The sequence below is a fragment of the Typopeltis vanoorti genome, chromosome 19 (genome assembly GCF_054136105.1).
Source record: "Typopeltis vanoorti isolate ZY-2024b chromosome 19, IOZ_Tvanoo_1.0, whole genome shotgun sequence".
In the NCBI taxonomy this organism is placed as follows: domain Eukaryota; kingdom Metazoa; phylum Arthropoda; class Arachnida; order Uropygi; family Thelyphonidae; genus Typopeltis; species Typopeltis vanoorti.
The window spans coordinates 67,703,459-67,725,191 of NC_143567.1; the positions used below are offsets into that span (position 1 = coordinate 67,703,459).

The window sequence follows — 21,733 nt, forward strand, 5'->3', positions numbered from 1 at the left end:
TATCCTTTTATCGTATGTGTGGAGTCTTTTGAGGCAGCATAATCGCCCCTCCCACATAGAATTTTATAATCTATCATTTGTGCTTTGCTAGTATTGCTTTGTATTGTTTCAGCTTAGTATTGAATTAAGTTTTAACGATTTTTAATGTATTGCATTGTGCTTATGTGTATAATAAACTTTTGCTCACTGAAAACTCAGTTGTCTGAAATTGCCATTCAATGCATCGCTTGTAATAACAAGCAAATCTAGCCACGCAGGGGAGGGGGTTGTGAGTTCAACGTCACAACTGCATAATTGTTTCACACCTAAACATATTTAAGAAACTGCTTTTTGTTTTGATTTTCTTTCATAAACCAAATGTCCTAAATGGTGCAGCTAAAAAATATAAATGTTTTAGGATACTAAGGGGAGCAAGAGCTTAGATACCTTGTATTTGGGTGATATCAGGTATAGTAAGAAATTTGTTACAAACAAGATAAATGAACTTGTAAGAGGAATTAACAATTATAGGACGGTAAAAAGCGGACACAACAGTATATGTGGAATTACTGGGCTGGTAAGTATGATAAGCTTAGGAGATTGCTTGGATTGGTGCCATGGCATGTAAAACTGCAAGGGCTGGATGTTGATAGTAAATGAGAAGTGGTAAAGGAGTGTTTGAGGGAGGTAATGGCAGACTACATACCTAGAGTGAGGAGAGTAAATCAAGTGGGAGTTAAATGGATGAATATCATCATTAAGCTGGAGTTGCAAAAAAAAAAAAAAAAAAAAAAAAAAAAAAAAAAAAAAAAAGGAAAAAGGAAAAAATTGTGGAGGGAATGAAAGGAGAAAGGTGATCTGCAGACACATGAACAATACAAGACACAGGCCAGAAGGGTAACTAGTGTGGTAAGAAAGGCAAAAGCAAATTATGAAAAGAAGTTAGCAATGTAGACTAAAGAGAATCCCAAACAGTTCTTTCAATATGCTGCAAGTAAAAGAAAGAATGTATATGGTAGAATGATTTTAATGAATGCCGGTGGTAGGAGGCAACTGAATCAGTTGAAATAGTACAATTACTAAGCACACTTTGCAAGATTATATCATCAAAGTGGTGATATTGCAGGAATGAGAGAGAGCCAAAAGCTTATACGGGAACTGAGGTAAACGAAATGGGTGCATAGCATGTTACAGATCCTTAATGTGAATACAGCTCTGGAATTGAATGGTATACCAGCTTGAGTATTATGTGAAGCAGCGAGGGAATCATCAGCATCCTTGACCATATTGTTTAATCTAAATCTCAGCCCTCAGTTAATCCCAAAGGGGTGGAAAGAGGGGAAAATAGTTCCATTGCATAAAGGAGGCTCCAAGAGTGATGTAGCAAATTACCAACCGGTATATCAGGAGTTGTTGTCAAAGTATTGGAAAAGTTGGTCAAGAGCAAAATACAGGAATGGATAGATGGAAATGGGATACTGTATGGGGGACAGCATGGTTTTGTGAAGGGTAGGTCATGCCTTAGTAACTTGTTCATGTTGTATAATAGTGACAGCTGAGTTGAATAATGGTTATGTATTTAGAGCGGTTATGTATTTATTGATGGGCTTTGCAAAGGCCTTTGACAGGATACCACATGGAATTCATGGAATAATCAGTAAAATACAGCACATGGTGATGGATATAGGGTTAGTGAGATGAATTGAAGGGTAGTTGATGGAGAGATATCAGAGAGTAGTTTATTCGGGAGTAGAATCCAAAAGAAGGCCTGTGACTAGTGGCATGCTGCAGGGTTCTGTTCTTGGACTGCTACTGTTTAATTTGTTTGTTAACGATATATAGATCTGAGAGGAACTATTCAGTTATTTGCCGATGATGCAAAATTGGGTAGAGCGGCAGACTGTGCAAAGGAGAATGGATGTCAGTTTAATGTGACAAAGTGTAAGGTTATGCATTTTGGGATGAAAAGATTACCCAGCCGCATAAACCACATTGGTTTAACTGTACACCAGGAAATTGATGAAGCCAGAGACTTAGAAGTGTTAGTGGATAGGGAGTTAAAATTTAGGGGGTTTCCCCCTAAATTTTAACACATAGTAAAAGTGGCTAAAGCAGCTCATCAGATCACTTGGTTACTGAAGAATACTTTGACAAGCAGATTATTGTTCTTCTTTATCAAGCCTTGATAACATCCTATCTTGACTACTGTGTGCAGATCTAGGTGCCAGGGTTTCTTGGTGATAAGGAGGTGCAGAGGATCCACAGGCATATACAAGATGATAGCAGGTCTATAGAATGAACCTTATGAGAAAGGGACAACAGACCACAGGGTTCCAATTCCTTATATTCTAGCATCTCAGAACTGATTGGCAGAATTTTGAAGAAGTATCCTCTCATTCCCACATATTTTCCTATCAACAAAATTTCTCGCTCGCTGCCATCTACAAAAGACAAACTGGCACCTCTATCATTAGCTGGCATTTACCAGATAGTGTGTGAATGAAATTTAACACACTTCAGACAAACAGGACATTCTGTGGAAAAAAGAATGAAGGAACATCAGTATTATATTGAATACATGAAACCTCAAAAGTCTGGTCTGGCACAACATAGTATTGACACTAAACACAATATCCAGTGAGATAAAGCTCATCTTCTCAATAGATGCAAGTTTAAATATGAACGCCTTTTCAAAGAAAGTTGTGGAGCTCTTTTACATCGGCCAAATTTGAATCGAAATGATTATCTCTCTCTCCCAAAAGTTTGGGAGATTCTTATCTTATGTAACCATCAAAGAAATAGTTTTTTAAGAATTTAATAATATTTTATTAATATTAATTTCTAGCACGCAACAACAATTTTTAATTAGTAATCCACCGACTGTTATGTACTTTGTATTCCATTCCGATGAACTGTTTGTTCGACACTCATGATGTACTGTTAATTTCAGTACAAAATATTTGTATCTTTATTTCGTTAAAGTTAATTACTGTGGTTATCGTGTAATTTATTATTTATAGTTAAAGATTTAATTAAAGATTAAATTTTAAAGATTAAATTACTGAAGGGTTTTTACAAGATTAATTCAGAGGAAATTTTTCAGAACAGGTCTGGTAGTGGGAGAACTAGGGGAAAATGCATGGAAACTGAGTAAAAGCATAGTTATCAAGGTGTTAGGACTAGGTTTTTTGCTTGGAGAGTAGTGAATGAGTGGAATAGGTTGCCAGAGTCTGTTGTGGGTACCATGACTGTGAATGAGTTCAAAGCAAAATATGATAGATACAGTGCAAATGTTAGATAGTTCTTGACATGATTTTTAGGGCCACCCTCAATGAGCCTAAGTACTCTTTGGAGTTGCCCATAATAATGTATGGCAAGTAAATAAATAAATAAATAAAAACCCTAATTCTTATCTTACACCTTTGATAATGCTCAATTTATAGTCAAGACCAGATCTCTCTTTTCAGACTGACTTATCCCTAGCTTTTCCTGAAACATTGCTTTTATAGTTCTTGGGATTTTAAAATAATATTCTAAGCAAAAAATGTGTTTACCTTCTGTATACAAATCCCAAATCCAGGAATACAGCTCTCCTCTAGGGTGCAGTTTAAATTTGATACTGTTCAGAAGAGAGAGCAGTTCAGCTGATTGATGATCTCTCTCTGTCTCTCAGAGTCTCTTTCGTCACTGTCAGAGAGTGTTTCTGTTGTATTTCAGCAGCCATGGGATTATCTGTCAAAGAAATTCTACAGATCACAGGTATGATGTTCAACAGAGCTGGAATCCATAATGGCCACCATTTCTACTAAACAATAACACAAGGAAAACTACCCAACAATCCTTTTACTACAGAAACGCTGATTCAATGAACTTGCTAGGACTATGACTTTCAGCTCTTCAAAAACAATATCAACAGATTACTTGCTTTGTTGAATCAAACCCATCCATGACATTTATTTGCTATAGGCCCTGCAGCCACTCTTGTGTGGGAATGATATATAATTACCAGTCAGAAACACATAACTCAGTCAAGGCCTAGCTGATATTCATCTTTCATTCCATCTACTCTGGTTATGTGGAATAGCATTTTCCATGAAGTATTTCCTAAAGACTATGACTTTCAGCTCTTCAAAACAATATCAACAGATTACTTGTTTGTTGAATCAAACCCATCCATGACATTTATTTGCTATAGGCCCTGCAGCCACTCTTGTGTGGGAATGATATATAATTACCAGTCGGAAACACTTTAGCCGATAGCTTAGTAGGACTTGAAAATCTTGCACTAAAACAAAAATAAATTGATAACAAAATAAACTGATCAATGCATGCTTGGTATCAGATGATAATTTCATGTACAAGGAAGCTGAACATAGATTTGCACAATGAACTCTCAAAGAACAGAGCCCAATCACAGTTTAAATATATGATATGAAAACAAGTTACACATTGGAAAGCATCTGGAAATACAGCACACTTTAAAATGACAAGTCAATTATACGAATATATACTTCATTCATGTAACTGGTGATTTGGAAAGTAGCATAAAGATCTGAATAACAGCACTGCTTTAGACTTTCCATCTTCTCTCAATTCCTCTCTGAACATGTATGATTACATCTCAACTCAATGGTTGCAACTAGCTAGCTATTATTACCTGCTGCATACAGCCTGCTATGTACTATAACCAGATGAGAAGCAGATTTTCAATTTGTCAGCAAAACCAGTGCTACTACCAGATGCTATGATATGAGACATTATACAAACAGATCTTGAAGTAATTAATCACACACTGCATCTTTCCGGTTATATGCTATCTAGTGCCAGAGAATGATACTAAAACAGATGCATGCAAATATAGAATATGTGACATTAAAGACATATTTCAGACTAAAGTCTTTTAGCACAATTTTTCAATTTACATGCTTTTCTTCAAATGCTATATTATGTCTTCACAGTTAGGAATTTATGGAGACACAACACATATATTAAAATAATTACTTTACTTAATATTAGGAAAGCAGCATTCGACGTTTCGACTTCTGTATTGAGATCATCATCAGGAAAATATGTATAAGAACCAAGCAACATGCTACTGCACTATATACAAAGGTAAAATGAATCTAACTGTTCATTAATCTTTTACCTAGCCTGACCTCTTGTGGAAAAACTAAATTAATAATATTAAATTAAAAAATATACATAAATAAAAAAAACATAAAAGTATAAAAATAAATTAAAATTGAATTTAAAAAAATATTTAAAAAAATAAATTAAAAACAGAACTACATTAAACATTTCTAAAGTCCTCTCATATTGAGATTTTCTTCTGGGGCTTGTTCTGGTTGCTGTAAGAGTTGCAGATGGGTACTCCACATTCAGGTTTGGATGGTGTTTTAGCATTTCACAGGCTTCATTGAATTTTCTCTCAAATCAGGTTTTGGTGTGATGTAGAGACTTGGTGCCTTTCCAGTCAAATTCTATGGTATGAGTGGTCTGTTAGGCCTGTTTTAATGTGTTATAATATTATTTAATGTGTTGTTTGTGTTCGTCTTTTCTGATTAGGATTGTGCTTCCTGTTTCCCCCTATGTAGGGTAGGTTACATGTACATTGGATTTTGTAAAACCCTGGGTGTGCCAGGTATGGAAGAGGATCTTTGGAAGAACTGAGCAAATGTTTTAATTTTACTAACCTAACTTTTGTGTAAAAATTTACATGCAAACAATTTTTTTTTTTTTTTACCAATTAAGCATATTTCAAAAATAGATATGCTGAATGTCTGAAAACTCACCACAGCAACTGGAAGGGCAACCATAAATACTAAAGCATAGAGTCCTAAAACCTGTAATAAAAAATATTCTTTTCGTAATTTGAAGAATGATAAATGCTATGCTTATAAAATACAAATATTAATACAAAGTATAGCAATTTAATTTTTATTTTGTGAGAATTGCCATATCAACCATATTTAATCCTAATATTTTATCTCACTCATGCTTATAAAAACAACTGAATATCCTCCCCACCAAAATCTTTCCTTATATCACTGATATATAAATTAAAAAGTACTGACCCTAGTACGAACCCTGAGGTCCAAAACTAGTCACACCTCTTAAATTCCACTCCAGCATGTACTCTCTGTTGTCTGTCAGCCACTCCCTATCCATGCTACCAGCTTCATATCCATTCCCATTTGCTCCAACTTTTGTAACAGTTTTTTTATATAGTAATCTGTCAAATGCCTTTGCAAAGCTGAGCATCATCATAGTGCAACCATTTCCTTTATCCAATTCTGCTGTCACTTTATTATAAAATGTGAGTGAATTATTAAGGTATTACCTACATTTTACAAAGCACTGCTGTCCATCATAGAGTATCATATCTCTATCTACCCACTGTTGAATTTTGCCTTTAATCAAACTTTTCTAATACTTTAACACCACTCATGAGATATTAATTGGTCTCTAATTTGCTGTAATTTGCTACTTAAGAGGCATCAATTATTCATGGATTTTTGCTATTCATGGTAAGTCAGGGAACATATCTCTTGCAAATATCAAGGGAACACTATATTTTGAAAAATAAGTTCTTGTCCCCCTTTCAAACTTTTTATCTGGTTTAGATATGTGGATGATGTCTTCTCTATTTGGTCTCATGGCTCAGATACATTACTCTTTCCTCAGTAACTTCAACAGTTTTCTTCCTAATGGTAACCTATTCATTTCAGTATGTAGGAAACAGACTCTCAGAGGAAGATACATTTACAAAAACTTCCCAATCACCCCTCCTCTTAACAATATGGTGTCATAAAAAGAGTAATCCATACAGCCTTTGTTCCACACAACCTTTCTTCCAATGAGACCTCGCTTGAAGAAGAACTCAACCATATACACTACACCTTACCTAATGACTATAGTTCCCACAGTATAAAAAAAATAATCTTTCCCATAATTCTCTACCTTCTCTTTAGAAGTATTTTAGTAATGCTATCAACATCCCCTATGTCCAAGTCAGAAAAAATAGCCCAAATCTTAAATCTCTGCATGGCTTTCAAGTCGCACCTGAAACTAGATACTTTTATCCACTCCACTAAGGACCAAACTTCAGTTCCTGGTGTATAGAGTTCCCTGTTCCTGCAAGTTGGCCTACTATGAACAAGCAGGAAGATCAGCATGAAAGAACATAAAAATATACATCTGCGGTTGTCACTATGGTTAATCAGGTCATGCATACCATGCTTTGGATATGGCTCATAGAATCAATTGGAAAAAGACAACCATGCTCCATTGCAGTAAATTTAGAAGAGGCTTGTTTTTAGAATCTGTAGCTGCTCTCAAAAATCAGCCTAACTTGAATAAATATGGTTGCATAAATCATTGCAAAATATGGGAAACACTAATACTTTGAGATCCCTGTTTACATCCTAGGTTGCCAACAGTTGTGCCCACAGAGGGACCCACCTAGTTAGGACTCTAGTCTTTTATCCACATTTTCCACTTAGATTTTGTGTTGTCTTTGTGTCTATGTTATGTCTCATGTTGTACTTCTTAATGCCTCTGAGTAAGATGAAATATTGGAAGGATTAAATATTATTTTTAATCCTTTCTTAATGCTGCTTCACTTCATTAAACTTCTAACATGAATGCTCTCAACACCACCTCTTCTGTTTTTCCTTCTGCTTTATAAGTTGGCATTATTCTGTTTACATGCTGAATCCATTTGTTTCTATAATTATCTATTGTTTGTAATTTTTAATATTTTTTCTTCTGTTTAAAATTATTTAACAATATCTGGCAGCAAGGAACATTTCAAGAATGTTGAAATAAGGCAATCATCATCCTAATATATAAAAAAGGTGATAAGCGCAGATGTGAAAACTACAAAGGAATATCTCTTAAATACTGGTTATAAGTTACATGCATAAATATTAACATCAAAACTTAAATCATATGTAGAAAAATTATGTGAAGAACAAAATGGCTTCCCTAATGGACGATCGAGAATTGACCCAACTTTTACATTAAAAATCTTAATGTAGAAACATTGTGAATTCAACACAGAAACACATATAGCATTTGTAGAATAAAAACATTTATATCAAGAATATAACCATTCCAAATCAGCTGTAAGAATCAATGAAAAAGTTACAGAATGGAAATCAATAAACAGAGTAGTCTGTCAAGGTTCCCAAACTTAATGGCTATGTAGATGGAAGAGTAAAGAAATGAAAGAAAAATATAAAACCAGCATTTAAAACTTAATTTAAAAACAGCATTTAATACTCTTGTTTGAAGATGACCAGATAACTGTAGCAAGAAGTGAAGATGAACTCCAAAGATCAATATACTCCTAAAATATAATTGTTAAAGAATTTGGAATGCAAATATCGACAGACAAAACAAAAATCATGGATATTAAAGGACCATCAGAGTAAAATCATGACTGAAAGTAAAATTTTAGAACAAATTAATTGCTGAAGCAATTAATTTCAAATACCTTGAATGTGCTGTATCATATACGAAAGAAGCTGACATTGATATCCAAATTTCAAACTTCCTAAAGATAACAGAGATAATCAATAATATTTTAAAACATAACTAAGTTCAAAAGCATACAAAAGTTTTGACAAGACTTCTACTGTATAGAAGTGAATTATGGACCATGAAACTGCAGAAGCAAAAAAGATAAAAAGATAGGAACTGGAGAATGAATTTCCTATGAAGGACAGTAGGCTATACTCTGGAACAAAAAAAAAAGAAGTGCAGAAGTACATAACAGTACATAACAAAAAGGAGTGGACTGAACATATCGAAAATAAAGGACAGTTCAAGACTACCCAAAAAGATATTCTGATATTGCCCAACATAGACGATAGGGATGACCAAGAATAAGATAAAATGAGACCACAAAGAGGCCATTGGGCCTAAATCACTGAAAGGATGACGACGCCAATATAACGTGTTTAACTAAAACAATGAATATTCTATAAATCAAGTGGATATTAAATCGAGCATTATTTCAAAGCCGAATGTAGACACTATGAAAGTTTCATATGAAATTTGACCAGAGGGCTTAAGGGAATACACTTACCAGCATTTACAAGTTGCCCTAGCGCAGACCATACAGAAGATATGATTGCCTGCGCAAGACTATATATACATTCATATATTCGCCTTTTATTGGTTCATTTCGATAAGGTTTCACTCACCTGACAGCTGTTTCAAACTGGTTGGTTCTCCTCAGAGACCAGGCAGAAACCTTAAGAGAGCAAAAACTCTTGTTCAGTACTAAAGAACTCAAAATGTTGAAGAGATGGACACTCGGTCAAGTGATCATGTTTTCTATATGGTTGATGATTGATGAATCAGAAAAGGAATCTGATGGAGAGTGCTCCTTCAAGCGCTAAAAACAAAAGCGCGGACCATACAGAAGATATGATCGCCTGCACAAGACTATATATATATATTCATATATTCGCCTTTTATTGGTTCATTTTGATAAGGTTTCACTCACCTGACAGCTGTTTCAAACTGGTTGGTTCTCCTCAGAGACCAGGCAGAAACCTTAAGAGAGCAAAAACTCTTTTTCAGTACTAAAGAACTCAAAATGTTGAAGAGATGGACACTTGGTCAAGTGATCATGTTTTCTATATGGTTGATGACTGATGAATTAGAAAAGGAATCTGATGGAGAGTGCTAAAAACAAAAGTGCTGTGAGAAACTGCAGGCGCTTTTGACTCAGGGAATAAACTCACAGCTGTTATAGAGAAATTTACCAGGGAAAGAAAGCAGCAGTTTAAACTTTGTCAGACATATTTTTTTGGAGTATAATGAAAAATGTGCACTAGCACCTCATCTTGACCAGGCAAAATTATAAACTTAAATAAATGTTAATTTCTTTCCATTTTTTTTTTTTTTTTGGTTAAATAATTAATCAGAAGCTATTTTAATGTGACAGTGCTAATCAGAATAAAGATTACATAGAAACATAAAAGCATTTGAAATCTGTTTAACTCTTCTCATAAAAGTAATGCTTGCTATGCATATTCAGACCCAATTAAATACGATAATCTTAAGTACAGGAAAATAAATTTAATCTAAAGATTGATAACATTATCAAACTAATATTTATCCTATTTAAAAGATGAAAAACATAACACAAAAGATAATTCAAAAAATGGCTTTAATAGTATTACATTAATAACACCACTGCATGGAACAGTTTTTTCTTAAAAAGAATTGTTTGTATTGCATAAACTTCTAAACAGTTAAAGCAACTGCTTGCCTTGATGTCAAGAAATGAAAGCCAAACCAAATTTCAATTAATTCACTAAAACTGAAACCATTTAACATCTAAATTCAGTGTTTCAATCATACAAAAATACAAGTAAAAAATAACTTACCCAAACAGAATTTTCTTTTTCTACAATCCATGATGGTAATGCAATGCCAAAAGATGTTGCTGAATTTAAAAAATAAATAAAAATAAATTTTAAAAATGAAGAGAATTACAATATTTTAAAAATTTTAGTTATGTTTTTTAAATTTCTTCTGAACCAGCTCTTGAAAAAAAGAAAAATATGATGCTAGTAGGATATGCTAACAGTTACTCATGATGAAACACAAAATAAATACAGCAGCATTAACCTATAATTAATATTAAACACGTTTTCTACAGAAGCTCAACACAACAGACTGAACGAAATATCGATAAAACTACACAATTCTTGTCCTTTGGATGAATTCTACTGATCTATGCATTTTCACACAGATTAAAACTTTTCATTTTTTTTTTTTAATCATAGACTATTTTCTAAAGCAGCATTTCCCAAACTTTTCCTGCGATGGAACACTTCACAAATCCTGAAATTTTCAGAACACCTTGGTTATTTTGTAATGTATTAATTAATAATTAATTGTTAATTTAGCTGATTTTTATTATTAATTAATATTTGATCATTGATTAATAATTATTGTGATAAGTACTTACAATAATTGATAATTATTGTAATAAGTACTTACAATAATTGATAATTATTGTAATAAGTACTTACAATAATTGATAATTATTGTAATAAGTACTTATGGGTGAATGCAGACTTTTTCTCCTGTATACTGATAGTTTTCCCCTCCTTTTGTACATCCTGGAGATCGCTTTGTAGGCTGGTGGTGGATGACTATCTGTTGCATCACAAACATCTTCAATAAGAGATTTCTTAATACCAAAATTAAACAAAGTCCCTTGCCTATTATTCATATTAAAATTTAAATCTGCAGGCCTATTATTTTCTAAAAAATCACGGCACTACGGTTTCAAAACTTTCATCCTACAATACAAACTTGTGAAGAAAGTATTCAGTATTACTAGATTTGAGAACTGGATACAGACTACCTTGATCTTTAATTTTAGTGGAAAAAATTTCTTTATACTTCCTTGTTGATTGGTCACTAACATTTGCAACACAGATGTTATTTCTTTCAGTTTTGAGAACAGAGGATACGCCACCCATTGTGGTAATCGGCTTGCAGGCAATTTTTATGATTGGTCATAAACAGCGGTATTCTCTTCCCCGCTTGTTAAAAGATTTCAATGTGTGAAAATAAACGATGATTCATGAATACTTCCACATTTAAAAATACACGGCTTGGTCACATTTGCTACACAAATGTTATTAGGCATTCTGGGTCTGAGCTTTGACATATTCACGAATATTATTCTCCTCAGAATATTTCCACTACAAAATATTTATTCATGAAAAATGCTTAGAAAACTAAAATGACAAATTCCAGAACTTCTCGCAGAACACTTATTCACCTTCCGCGGAACACAGTTTGGGGAACACCCTGTTCTAAAGAATATTATATTAATGTTGCATAAAGATTGTTCATATTATATATATAAAAATTAGATTGCTAAGTAGAAATTTGTTCCAGGATGGAAGAAAGTTTCCAATCAGCCTTTAGCAGATCCAAAAACAAGTTACGTGTAATCAACTTCACATTAAACTGGTACAGAAGAAAAATTGTTAAATATTTAAATTTATTTAAATATATAAACAGTAAAAATTACTGATGAGAAACAAATTCCCAAAGTTGACAATAATCAAAATAAAAGAAAGAATTTTAATCTTAATTTATGTTGTATATCCACGAGGAGCTTACCAGATATGTTAAGCTTAAATGCATGCTTATTGTGATGGACTAAGAACTGGTTAAAACTCATGATGACCCACATAATGGAATGAAAGCAGCACAAAGAATAAGGTAAATAAGATTAATGCCTCCAACAGTTTGCTGCAGATGTTATCAGGGGTATAACAAACTGTAACATACACAAAAGCAACACAAAATAAGTGAAAATGAACTGAATAAAATCTTCCAGCATAGATAGGAAGAAAGAGCATCTTCTATGGTATACTAGAGGAAAGTCTTGGTTGTTAAGAAGCCTATGGACTAATTTCCCACATCATTCGGATTTTTTTTTTTTTTACTCTTTTTCACATGAAAAACTAATTCTCAGGCATCACATATAACAAAGTGTTCTAATACCCACAGAGGGCAGTCTTCCTACGTAGAAGTGCAGACCAAGCATATTCAGTTCCACTTTATCTTGTGCTGCTTGTGTACATTAAATTTATTATCCCTGAAGATGATTCTGTGACGGAGAAACTATTTTTTATTTATTCATATGGAGTTTCCTCCCTTTTCCTCCCCCATCCCTATTGGGGCGAGTTGAGCCCCCCCTTATGGGGGGTTAAGTATTTATGGCTGTAGATCCATGTGTTCACAGGGCTGGTTTGCCTGCTTGCGGAATGAAAAATGCCAGATAAACTGGCAGAAAAAACCCTACTGCCTGTGCCTAAGACCGGCTAACTTGGCTGAGGAAGATCCTCAAATTCCTCACGTCTTCGACAGGAATCGAACCTGGGACACTCCTTCCCCAGTCATATGGTTGCGAAGCACGCAGCCACTAAGCTAACCGTGCCGACAGAGAAACTATTAAAGACATTAAACTGAAGTTTAATTCATTCCATTAAACATTGCTTCAAAATTGTTTATTTGCCATTATACTACTATCTCCTCTTTTTCCTTGCAATTTTTCTTCACCTGTTTTGCTTTTCATCATTCTGTTTAAATAGCCATGCCAACTAACTTAGTACTGCATACACACTCTGGAATAAAACAAGATTCTTTTGTGATTTAATATGGTTTTGATGCCATCTGTTCACTCTCCTAATTTTCCTCAGAACCTTCATCTATGGTTACTAGTCTGAACAATTGTTTTATTTCTACCCTAATACTCATTGAAACTGATTTGTTGGATTTCCTTATTGTTCTACAGAATTTCATTCAAATTTCTTAATACCAGCTGTACTTATTATTATTATTAGGAGACCTCCAGGGAGTCAGGAACTAATCGAGGGAGGCCATACTATTAGCACCAGCTGTCAAACCTGTTCTTGAATTCATTCACACTACTTGCACACACAACATCCATTGGCAATCCATTCCAATTATGCACTACTCTATGAGAGAAAAATCTAGCCCTAACCCACTTTTTGGACAGCATTTATTCTTAGCTTCCATAGATGCTCTCACATCTTATCCCCATCCTCCATAAAATGAAAAATTCCATGTACTGAAATTCTGTATAACCCTTTCAGAATTTTGTAAGTCTCAATCATATCAGCCCTCTTTCTCCCATTTACTAGTGTCTGCAATGTACAAATTTGCAATCTGTCTTCATAATCGGTATTCCACAATCCTGATATCATTTTTAACTCTCTTTTGCACTCTCTCCATTCCATCAGAATCAACCACAGAAACCAGGAGACCAGACTTGCATGCAATAGTCGAAGTGAGGTCTTATCAAGGCATTGTAAAGACACAAAATGACTTCCTTATCTTTACATGTCAAGGTTCGTTTCAGCATTGCCATTATTCTCTGAACTGTATTTATAATTTTTGCTATATGACCCTTGAATGTGAACTTCCTGTCTACTAGAACTCCAAGATCCCTAGCCTCATAATTTTCTTCAAGCATAATCCCAACAATATAATACAACATGGGATATCTAATCACACCAAAGTGCATGACTACATTTATTAACATTGAAATAACAGCCATTTTCGGATGTCCACAATTCCAGCCAATTCAAATCACTCTGCAAGTACTGCATATCAATAGCACTCCTGATTATCCTACCTATCTTTACATCATTAGCAAATAACTGTATGTCAAATCCTTCCCAATGTAAACAATGTAGAGATTGAATAACAGTGGACCAAGGAACTCCTTGAGGCACACCACTGGTTACTTTGAATACACCCCCAAATACCACTTCTTGATATCTGGAAGTCTGCCATCCTCTATATTCATGCCAATAGTTATATATCCAATCTATATCCAATCCAATCCAATATTCTTCAATTTATGCAACAGTATTCAATGCTGTATTCTGTTAAAAGTCTTAGCAAAATCCAAAACTACCATGACATATCCATTCCCCTTGTCTAACTCAGTAGTAACATTATTATAAAATGTAAGCAAGTTGCTAAAACATGACCTTCCTTCCCTTAGTAAACCCATACTGTTTGTTGCAAAATAGAGATTCTCTTTCAACCTATTCCAAAAGTCGATCCCTAACCAACTTTTCCAAAATTTAAACCACCACTCCTGAGTTACTGACTGATTGATAGTTGGATACATCAATCTTTGCACCACCCTTGTGAATTAAGGTTGCCATACATTCTTTCCACTCCTGTGAAATCTTCCCTGTTCTGACACTCAAATTAGTCTGGTCAAGGGAATAGCCAGTTCAGCTGAAAACTCTTTCAAAGATCAGTGATGATATCCACCAGTTCCTATTGCAGAATTCTTATTCAGTTTGTGCAACAGCTCTAGTACTTCCTTCTCATCGACATGAGTTTTCTCATACGGTGAAGAGTTAGCGAAGAGTTCAATGTTGCATATACCAGGTTTAACTTTTAGCAAAATGGCTGCTCATTAGTGGAACAATCACTTCTGTATCAGTCACCCACATACTATCTGCATTCAGTAATTCCTTCAAATTCATTCTTTCTTTTACTTGCAGCATAATGACAGAATTATTTTGGGTTGTCTTTAAATTGCAGAGCCAGTTTCTCTGTTACCTTTCTATAGGTAACAGAGAAACCTATAATAACCTGTTGAGTTCCTCATCTATTTTCACAGTTTCTGTTATGTGCTATTGCTGCTTTCTAAACCTAAACTGTCACATAAATAATTCAGTTAAAATAAACTGAAGGAGATTAGGAATTACATCATATGCAAAGTTGAAATATTCAAGAGGAATGCAATAATTTTGGTAGAAAAAAACTATCAGAAATATAAAATGTAGAAAGGTAACGGAAGTAATGATATTCAACCAAGATAGAGGAATCAAAGTTTTACCATGGCTACACTGCATAATTCAGGAAGCCTACCAGTCAGAAGGTTGAATTCCAGATGACTGGGGTGAAGTTCTCATAGTACCCAACTGGAAAAAGGAAATAAACTGCATGTCAAAATAAGAGGAATTTCCTTACCAAATGTTCCATAAGAGTTATGTAAGTATATTTGAGATGTAGCTAAGATTTGTGGAAGAGAAACTTGGAGAAAAAAGCTGGCTTCAGACCCAAACTATGGTCATGAGAATCAGATTTTCGTTTCAAGAAAAAACATTTGAGACATCATGGTATTATAACAAGGATCTGTATTTAAGCTTTGTAGAAGTGGAAAATGCATAACACAAAGATAAGGAAAGCTGTATATGAGGTAAACTGGTTATACAGAACAATACATGGCCCATATTTAATTGTAGGTCAAGAGACTGAACTGCAATATGTATATAAAAACATCAAAGTCCTGATATGGAAATTACACCCAAATAGGGTCCACATCAGGACTTGGATGATGTTTTCATACACATATGATATGAAAGTTATTATGATACTACACCTCCAAATCAAAAAATTAGAATAATCAAAGAAAATGTGTTGAATTCTAATTTATTGCATAGAAAAGAATTATTATCAAATACTATTATTATTATTATTATTATTATACGGTCACCTCCATGGAGTCTGAAGATTCATCACAAGAGACCCAATCTGTCCACAGAATCTATAATACCTCTCCTTGAACCCATTAACAAACAAAGCACTCACAACTGACCATGACAACCCATTCCATTCATTCGCCACTCTCCAAGCAACCCCTACTGACCACACCTTCATTCAACTTCCAGGGATGATCCTTTGTTCTGGTCCATCTATCCAAGTGCTGAAAAATTTCCCCAGCATCTATCCTATAAACTCTTTAAGCAACTTAAACGTTTCTATCATATCCCCACTTTTTCTCCTATCAACCAACTTCTGCAATCCACACACCTTCAATCCATCCTCATAGAGAACATTCCACAGGCCACTCACCATCTTGATCACTCGCTTCTGAATCCTCTCCACTGCTTCCTCATCCCCAAGAATTCCAGGGAACCAGACTTGAGCACAGTAATCCAGATGTGGGTGTATCAATGCCTTATAAAGAGGAATGACAACTTCCTTATCTCTACTTGTTAATGAGTTCTTCAATATCCAAGTAATCTTATGGGCTACCTTAGCAACTTTAGCAATCATGTCCTCTAAACTTTAACTCTCTATCTGCTACCACCCATAAATCTCTAGCTTCATGTATTTCCTGGAGTACAATGCCATCAATGTGACACACAGTTTGTAATCTTTGTATTCCAAAACGCATAACTTTACACTTTTTCACATTAAATTGACTTCCATTATGTTTTGTCCATACCATCAGCCTATTTAAAAAAATCGATCTGCAAGTTGTCCACATCATCTTGATTAACTATTACTCTACCTAATTCCCATTAGCAAACAACTGAATATTTCCTCTCAGATTATTTCCTATATCATTTATGTACAAATTAAACAGCAATAGTCCCATCACTAAACCATGTGGCTCACCACTAGTCACCTGTTTTCTCCTTGATTCTGCCCCTCCACATACCACTTTTTGATATCTGCCCATCAGCCATACTCTTATCCACTTAACCAGTGTCATATCTATCCCCATTTGTTCCAATTTACATAACAGAGTTCCATGTGGTATTCTGCCAAATGCCTTTGCAAAATCCAGCAAAATCATCGTGTAGCCATTTCCTTTATCCAACTCAGGTATTACTCTATTATAAAAAGTTAGTAAATTACTAACGCATGACCGACCCTTCAAACACCATGTTGACCCTCATACAATATCATATTTTTATCTACCCATTCTTGAATTCTCTTTTTTACCAATTCTTCTTGTACTTTTACCACCATGCCTGAGATACTGATTGGTCTATAATTTGCTACTGCAGTCTTAGAACCTCCCTTATGCAAGAGAATTACTTTGCCCTCTTTTCACTACCTTGAAACTCTACCCGAGCTGAGACTTAAAGAGCCTAGTCAAAGGCATTGCCAGTTCCCTTGCACACTGTTGCAAAACCCTAGCTGATATCCCATCTAATCCCACAGCTTTATTTACATCGAGATTCTGCAATATCCTAAGAACCTCCAATTCATCCACCTCTGTTCCCACATTAGTGTCTGTCACATAGGTTAAAGCAGATAAAAGTACATCATCCTCACTAGGATGATATACTCTTGCAAAGTGGTCACTCAGTAACTCAACTATTTCATCTAATTCTGTCTCCTCGTGACCATCATCACTCATTAAGGTTAATCTTCCATAGTAATTTTTCCTCTTATTTGCCACATAACAAAGAACTCTTTGGGATTTTCTTTGGCCTGCTCGGCCAAACCTCGTCTTCTTATAACCTGATTCTGTCTTCCTTGCCATGCTGGTCCTCTTTCTTGCTGAGTCTTGCACTGTTCACAAGTTTGCTGGTCACCGTTCTCTTTATATACCTTCCACAGCATTTTCTTCTTCTGCAGCTCCTGCTTAATGAGCTTACTCATCAATGTAACTCCTACCCTTCTTACCCGAAGTATACAATTTAACACTGCTTCCTCTAGATGACCCTTAACAATATTCCATGCACTACTAACATCCTTACCCAGCAGTGTTTTTTAATCTATGGTACAGATTTTGGCTTCTTCCTAAGCATGTCATAATCACCTGCCTTGTAGTTCCACAAATACCCCTTCTTGATAGAATATTCCTATGTTTTACAATCTGCCAAGTCAAGACCACATGGTTACTTTCACCAATTGGAGGCAATATTGTCACCTTAGTTATGGATAGGTCTTCTGATCCTATGACCAAGTCCCCCTCCATCACATGCTGCCTTAAGTAATTATTTCTCAGCAGGTGCATAGATAGTTGAAGATCCCATAATAATCACTTGACCTGTACTAATTTGGCAATGCACGTCTTCCAGATCATCTGTGGAACTCCCTGGCCTATACCAACAACCAACTGTATATTTTGTCTTACTGTCCTTAATCTCACACCAGATTGCTTCAAATGAACAGCTACCCTCAAGCCTGTCTCCTATTCTTTTTGGCTGCAATTCATCTGCTATCACCAACAGTACCCGTCCTCCCCATCCTATCTTCTCTGAAAATACTAAATACTTCACATTCAGTCCCTGCAACTACATCATCTGTTTGTTAGCCAAATCACACTAATGCCTATAACGTTTGGTGAGGTTGCACTGACCAATGCCAAAAACCCCTCCCTCTTGTTCCTGATACCTCTGGTATTAGTATATAGAAACTGCAGCATCACTTTAGTCTCCCACCCATCCTTACTTTCTGAATTGACTACCCTATTCAATTTTTTGGATGAGAGACTAGATTCCTCCCTTGGTCATTCTCACACTCACTCACTTCATGGGTGGCTTCACACAATCTCTCTTATTCAACCCTAATTGCTTAAGTTTCCCTGAATTTGCACTTCAGCATGCTCGGTGAACAAAGCTCTCTTCAGAAACACCAAAACCATACAGATGCAGTCCATCAGCAGTGTACAAATCCTTCTTTCCATCAAAAAGGGACCAGAGATCCACAAATTCTACGTTTCCTTTGCACAATCTATGTATGAACTCATTGGCTATCAATGCCCTCCTCCTCGGTTCGCCTTGATCATAGCATGGTAGGAGACTTACAATCCTCGCCTTCTCGCTCTTCAGTTTTACCTCTTCTAACACCTCCTTTACATCCTCCCTCATAGAATACTTCTCACCTTCGAAATCATTTGTACCAACCAAAACAATCATTTCCTTCGACTTACCTTTTTGCATCTGGATGGCATGGCTAATATCATGAATTTTTGCACTGGGGGAAAACACAATTCTGTCATACTTTCATTAAGTACTCTCTTCTGATCAGTGAGTCTCCATACATAATTTTCTCCTTAACTTGCTTTTCTTGTTTGTTCAGTTGGTCTTTATTATTCTTTTGAATCACCTGTTTCTTTCTTTTTTTTCAGCCTTGCTTAACTCTTGCCGTTTCTGCAATTTTGCACTTTATCCTATGAAGAATAACATTTAAGCGTGCTATTTCCGTATTCATATTCATTTCATTCTCCTCTATTTCCATGGCAGCAAGTTCAACATAAAAAACATCATATTCCATCTTACCATCGGTATTTGTTGTGTTCTCATCACCTAACTGATTTACTTTTGAAACGCTTAATGCATACTCTCTCTCCAGTTTTAATTTCTTTCCACATATTCTTTAATTTTCTCAATGAATACATATCACACATACTGTGCTGGACAACATGGTTTTTGCTACCATTGTTCATTGCATTGATGCCATGTCAACAACATCACAATAAAAATGTTATAAAGATACTAAATACTCTAAAACATGAAAATCTACACTAATACACTATAATACACTAATTTTCTGAGGAAAAAACACAATTTAACAGATAAAAATCATTAATTTTACACGAGCTCTAAATTACATGAACACTCACAATATAACCTTGAACCAATTAATTAGGCCATTACAATTGCTGTACTGAGATATGACTCTGTTCTCTGACCATGTTATAAAAAAAACAGGATATAGCTTTGATGTAGTTTTTTTCCCCTTCACTAGAGGTCAGGGCAGTAGAATAAAAGGTTGATCAAATCATTGTAACTTTGGCATATTGTTTGAAATGTAATGTAGCTTGTCTGTGTGTGTGCACTCCAGATGACATTAATATGAAGGTAAAAATGTCAGGAAATTAAAGTAACTATTCCTAACACACAGTAGCAGTCGCCATAATTTATTAAAATGAAAAGTATATTTAAGTATTTCAGGTTGAATATCATCAATGCTAGGTTGCATTTCAGTTTTCTATACTGCAGAAACTTGCTCATATTTCCAGCCTATTCAAATCATTCTGTAAGTGCTAGATCTCAGTAGCATCCCTGATTGCAATGCCTATCTTTGCATCATCAGCAAACAATTGAACATCTGCTATTAGGTCCTTCCCAATATCATTAATGTATAGACTGTACAACAATTAGTCTGAAATCTAATTGATTCACACACACACACTTTTGGATACCTATCCATCAGCCATCCACTTATTCAAGTCAACAGTTTATATTCCAGTCCATATTCTCCAGTTTATGCAACAGCCTTTCATGTGGTATCATATCAAATGCCTTAGCAAAGTAACAGAATCAGTATAACCATTTCCTTTATCCAGCTCAGATACCACACTATTATCTAATATGAACAAATTGCTCAGACATGACCTCCCTTTAATGGAACTATCATGTATTCTCTCCAGTCCTGTGGGATTTTTCCTGAGCTGAGAATCAAGTTATACAAACATGTCAAGGGCCAAGCCAATTTGGATAAGCATTCCTTTAGCATACATTTGGCCTTACTGCTGAAATGATATCCAGGTTATGTATCAGCTCTTGAATCTCATTCTTACTGCCCCTTTATCTTTTCATCAAGTGTGGTGATAGCACTATGTACAATGTTACATATACCCCTCATGATAGATCTTAGCAAAGTAAGTGTTCATTATTTGAAGAATCTCATCTGCTTCTGAAAAAAGGATACAATCTGCATTCACTAAAATTATTCTTCCACATTTATTTTTTATTTTACTTGCAGTACAGCAATAACATTTTTTTAAGTTGCCTTTAGCCTGTATAGTCAATTTCTTGTTATATTCCAATTTAGCTTTCCATACAATACTGTTACTTTTCTGGCCAGTGCTTTATATATATTTCATAACTCCTCTTACTCTGATTCTCACGATATTCCATCCATATCTTCTTCATACAGATCTCTTGTTTAATAAGGTTAGACATCCATTTCACTCTTACCTTATTTGGTCTTCAAATTCTAGTGACACATTCAGATACTGCCTCATTTTAGCACTTTTTTCAAAACTTTTCATGCACTGTGGATATCACACCCCATCCACTGATACCAATGGACTAAAGATAGTATTCTCCTGAGTTTGTCATAACTTCCAGCTTTGTCATTCAGCATGTAACCTATCCTAACTGTAGTAGCTACTTTCCAGGACAGTACATCATAATCATTGTCACCAACTGGTAACAAAATATTCATGACCTTAACTGAGACCCCTTCTGATGCTATGATCAAATGTAACATTATATGCCTTTGACTTCCTTCCTTTACCTGATGCTTGAGAAAGCTGTTTCACAACAGCTCAATAAATTCCTCTTCATTATGAGATCTCTTCTATCCAATCAATGTTTAGATAATTTAAGTCACCCATTATGAT

General features: G+C 35.0%; 1 protein-coding gene across 1 annotated transcript in view; it reads right to left on the reverse strand.

Moving 5' to 3' along the window:
- Nucleotides 1-21,733, reverse strand: part of Sec63 (translocation protein Sec63) — a 229,121-nt gene that overhangs the window by 141,958 nt on the left and 65,430 nt on the right. The window contains exons 6-7 of the mRNA XM_090408926.1: nt 10,383-10,441; nt 5,772-5,822 (exon numbers count right to left, since the gene is read on the reverse strand). Coding sequence (XP_090265052.1) covers nt 5,772-5,822; nt 10,383-10,441 — 110 coding nt within the window. The remainder of the gene's footprint in view (nt 1-5,771; nt 5,823-10,382; nt 10,442-21,733) is intronic.